Here is a 3180-nt window from a genome sequence, read left to right on the forward strand (position 1 = left end):
GAGTCAGCAAAACTCCCCGACATCCCCGTACTCCTACCACCCACCTGCCAGTGCCCCTCACTCCCAACCCACAGTCCCCTACCCCCCTGGCTCTACTAGTGCCCCTCACTTCCAACCCACCGCCCCCTGTCCTACTGGTACCCCTCACTCCCAACCCGCAGACCCCTGCTACTCTCTCCACCCCAACTTTTCCAGGCCGGGGCTCCCCTTGTTTAGTTGCCATGGTGACTGGCCTGTTGTGCTTGCCTGTCCCTGACCGCAGTGGGTGACTCCTCATGCAAATCATCCGGGTTGGAAAAGCCTGTGGGAGTCGGGTTCCCCGGAAACACCTAGATACGGCTCCTCCACCCTGGGCCCTGAGCTTGACCCCCAGACTGGTCCTGTTCTTGCACCTGGTGCCCACTGCTGGCTGCTTGCCCATGCCCAGGGGCTCCCTGGTGGGACCTGGGTGGGGAGGCAGGGGCAGATCCCACCCCTGCTTGGGGCAGGAAGGGGATGGAGGGGAATTCCAGCTGGGAGCAGGGTCACTGGGGACTCCTGGGTTCTCTCCCAGCCCTGGGAGGGGCATGGTGGGTGGCGTGGGGCAGCGGGTCCTGGACACCTGGGTTTTTTCTCAGCTCTGGGATAGCTGTAGAGGGGGTTATAGATAGACCTGGGGAGCCTGGATACCTGGGACTCCCCTCCACCCCACCCCCATCTGGGAGGAGGAGCGGACTGGGATTCATGGTGGGGTCTCTTGTTTCCAAAACCACAGGCCCAGGGAGAGAGGCTGAGGGAGCCTAGGACTCCAGGAGGTGGTGATTTATGAAACCTGCATGCTGCCCCCTTCCCAGCCCTGCTGGCACCCCTCACTCCCAACCCGCAGCCCCCTCACCCTACTGGTGCCCCTCACTCTGGACCTGCAGCCCCCTGCCCCACTCAGGGCCAGCTGGAGCCCCTCACTCCCAAGACCTGTGATGGATTGGCGTGTTGTGGGTGCTTGGAAAATCTCCAGGTCAGCACTGAGTGTCCAGGAAAAAGCGGTTGCAGTTAGTTTGCATTTTGATGATAAGATGGAAATACCTCATCCATAAAACCAGGGCTCCCAGCTCCAGCATGATCAGAGCACCAGACTCACTGCTCCCTGCCAGGACCTGACCCTCAGGAATGAAGCTGGTAAGTCTCAGGACACCTGGGTCCTCTCCCTGGCTCTGGGAGTGGGGTGGGGCGGGCTGGGGTAGGGAGGCTGGGGCCGGGACACCTGGGTTGTACTTGATTCAAAGCCTTGCTGGTGCTCCTCACGCCTGACCCACAACCTCTCAGCCCTGCCAGTTGCCCCTCACTCCTGACCTGCACCCCCTGCACTCCCCAGACCCTGCTGGTACCCCTCACTCTGGACTTGCAGCCCTGTCCTCTCCTGGCCCTGCCGGTGCCCCTCAATTCTGAACTGCAGACCCCTGCCATCACCCCCACCCCAGCTCTGCTGGTGCCCTGGCTCTAGGCAGAGAGTGGGGGTCTGGTGGGTTAGAGGGGCGGGGGGCTGGAAGCCAGGACGCCTGGGTTCTTGCTTTGTTTGGGATTGCAGAAGGAGAAGATCCAGGACTCCTGGGTTCTCTACAGGCCTCTGGGAGGGGAGAGGGGTCTGGTGGAGAGCCCAGATGCCTGGGTTCTCTCCCTGCTGTGGGTGGGCGCTGGGGGGCCAGATGCCTGGGTTGTCTTGTCTGCAAGGGCTGCACTGGATGGGGGAGGGGACCACCCCATATGCCTGAGGTCTCTCCCAACCCCTGCCTCACTGGGCCCCCAGTAAGGCAGAATCTGGGGGCACTGGACCTGTCCTGGGCTGCCCAGTTCCCTCCTGGGCCCGGGCTGGGGACACTGGGGTCCTGATGCCATGGGGCAAGTGCATCAGAGTAGCCACGAACCCCTGCCCCCATCCATGCATGCATGCATCCACCTCTTTAGTCCCCATTGTCCCCATGTAACCCCAGCCTTCGTGCACCACCCATCCCCAACCCTCACCGCTGTCTGTCCTGCAGGCCGCTATCCTGATGCTACAGGCCGTGGCCGTGGCCGTGGCTCAGCACTGCCTCAGCCCCTCGCACTGCTGCGGCCAAGCCGAGGTGGATGGGGCAGGTGCCCAGCTCAGCTACGGGCAGCCCCGGGCCCTGCGGCCCCTGTCCTGCAATGTCTCAACTACTCCTGGCCCAGGGCTCAGGTTACCGGGTCCCTGCCATGCCAACCCCAACGGCCCCCTCAACGCACGGGCCATCGCCCCCTGGGACTTCTGGTGAGTGCCTGTCCCCCGCCCCAACCCATGGCTCCCTGGGGGCACTGGGGTCCCCACAGCGGGATGGCTGGACTGGACACGGAGCCTTGCAGCGGTTCTTGGGGGGGAGGAGGACACCCAGGTGCCCTGGACTGGAACAGAGGGGTTTTGTCCCCAGGGCTGGCATGGCCAGGGGCCCTTGGGGTTCTCTGAGCCCCGGTGTGGCCCCCCAGCTCATAACGGCCTCCTTTGTGCCCCCAGGGAGGACTGTGACCCCGCACGCTTCCCCCAGCGCCTGCTGCAGGCGCGCTGCCGCTGTCGCCACTGCGTCTCGCTGCGGAAGCCCCAGCGCCAGGACCTGGGGGGCAACTCCATGCCTGTGAACGTCAACCTCACCGTCTACTACAGACAGCCCTGCCCCGGCCGCACTGGCGCCTTCTACCTCGAGCCGCGGCCCTACCAGGTGGTCGTGGCCTGCGTCTGCCTCCTGGCCAGATGAGCCCCCCGGGCAGGGGACAGGATCAGGACCCCCTGCAAGATAGGACCCCTGCATCAGGCTGCACCCTGGACTGGGGTCCCCTCGGATTAATCCCCACAGGATTGATGCCTCTTTCTCCCACTCCCCATCATCCCCAAGGATAGGATGCCCCAGGATCAGGTCCTCTCAGGATCTTCCCCTCACTCCTCTAGGATCAGCCCTTACAGGGCTCTGCCCGGAGTCTGGTTCCCCCTGGTGGTTGCAGGTGCCAACATGGGGGCATCATAGCACTGAGGTTTGGGGGGTCCTCAGGTCTGATCTGGGGGGTGCAGTAGGTCCAGGCACGGGCAGGACCCTGGGTGCCTGGCTCTAGGCTCAGCCCCTGGGAGGGCAGGTTTGGGGGTGCCCCGGGTGGGGGGGCGGGTCTTAGGTGTACATCTCCCTAGCACTGAGTTTT

General features: G+C 64.2%; 1 protein-coding gene across 2 annotated transcripts in view; it reads left to right on the forward strand.

Moving 5' to 3' along the window:
- IL25 (interleukin 25) overlaps positions 1-2775 on the forward strand; it is a 5658-nt gene extending 2883 nt beyond the window's left edge. For both annotated transcript variants that reach the window (XM_025192794.1, XM_025192795.1), the window contains 3 exons: positions 1080-1155; positions 2016-2266; positions 2507-2775. In XM_025192794.1, coding sequence (XP_025048579.1) covers positions 1147-1155; positions 2016-2266; positions 2507-2744 — 498 coding nt within the window. In that variant the 5' untranslated portion in view covers positions 1080-1146 and the 3' untranslated portion in view covers positions 2745-2775. The remainder of the gene's footprint in view (positions 1-1079; positions 1156-2015; positions 2267-2506) is intronic.
- Positions 2776-3180: the final 405 nt, after the last annotated feature.

This window comes from Alligator sinensis, unplaced genomic scaffold, assembly GCF_000455745.1.
Source record: "Alligator sinensis unplaced genomic scaffold, ASM45574v1 scaffold128_1, whole genome shotgun sequence".
NCBI classification, from domain to species: domain Eukaryota; kingdom Metazoa; phylum Chordata; order Crocodylia; family Alligatoridae; genus Alligator; species Alligator sinensis.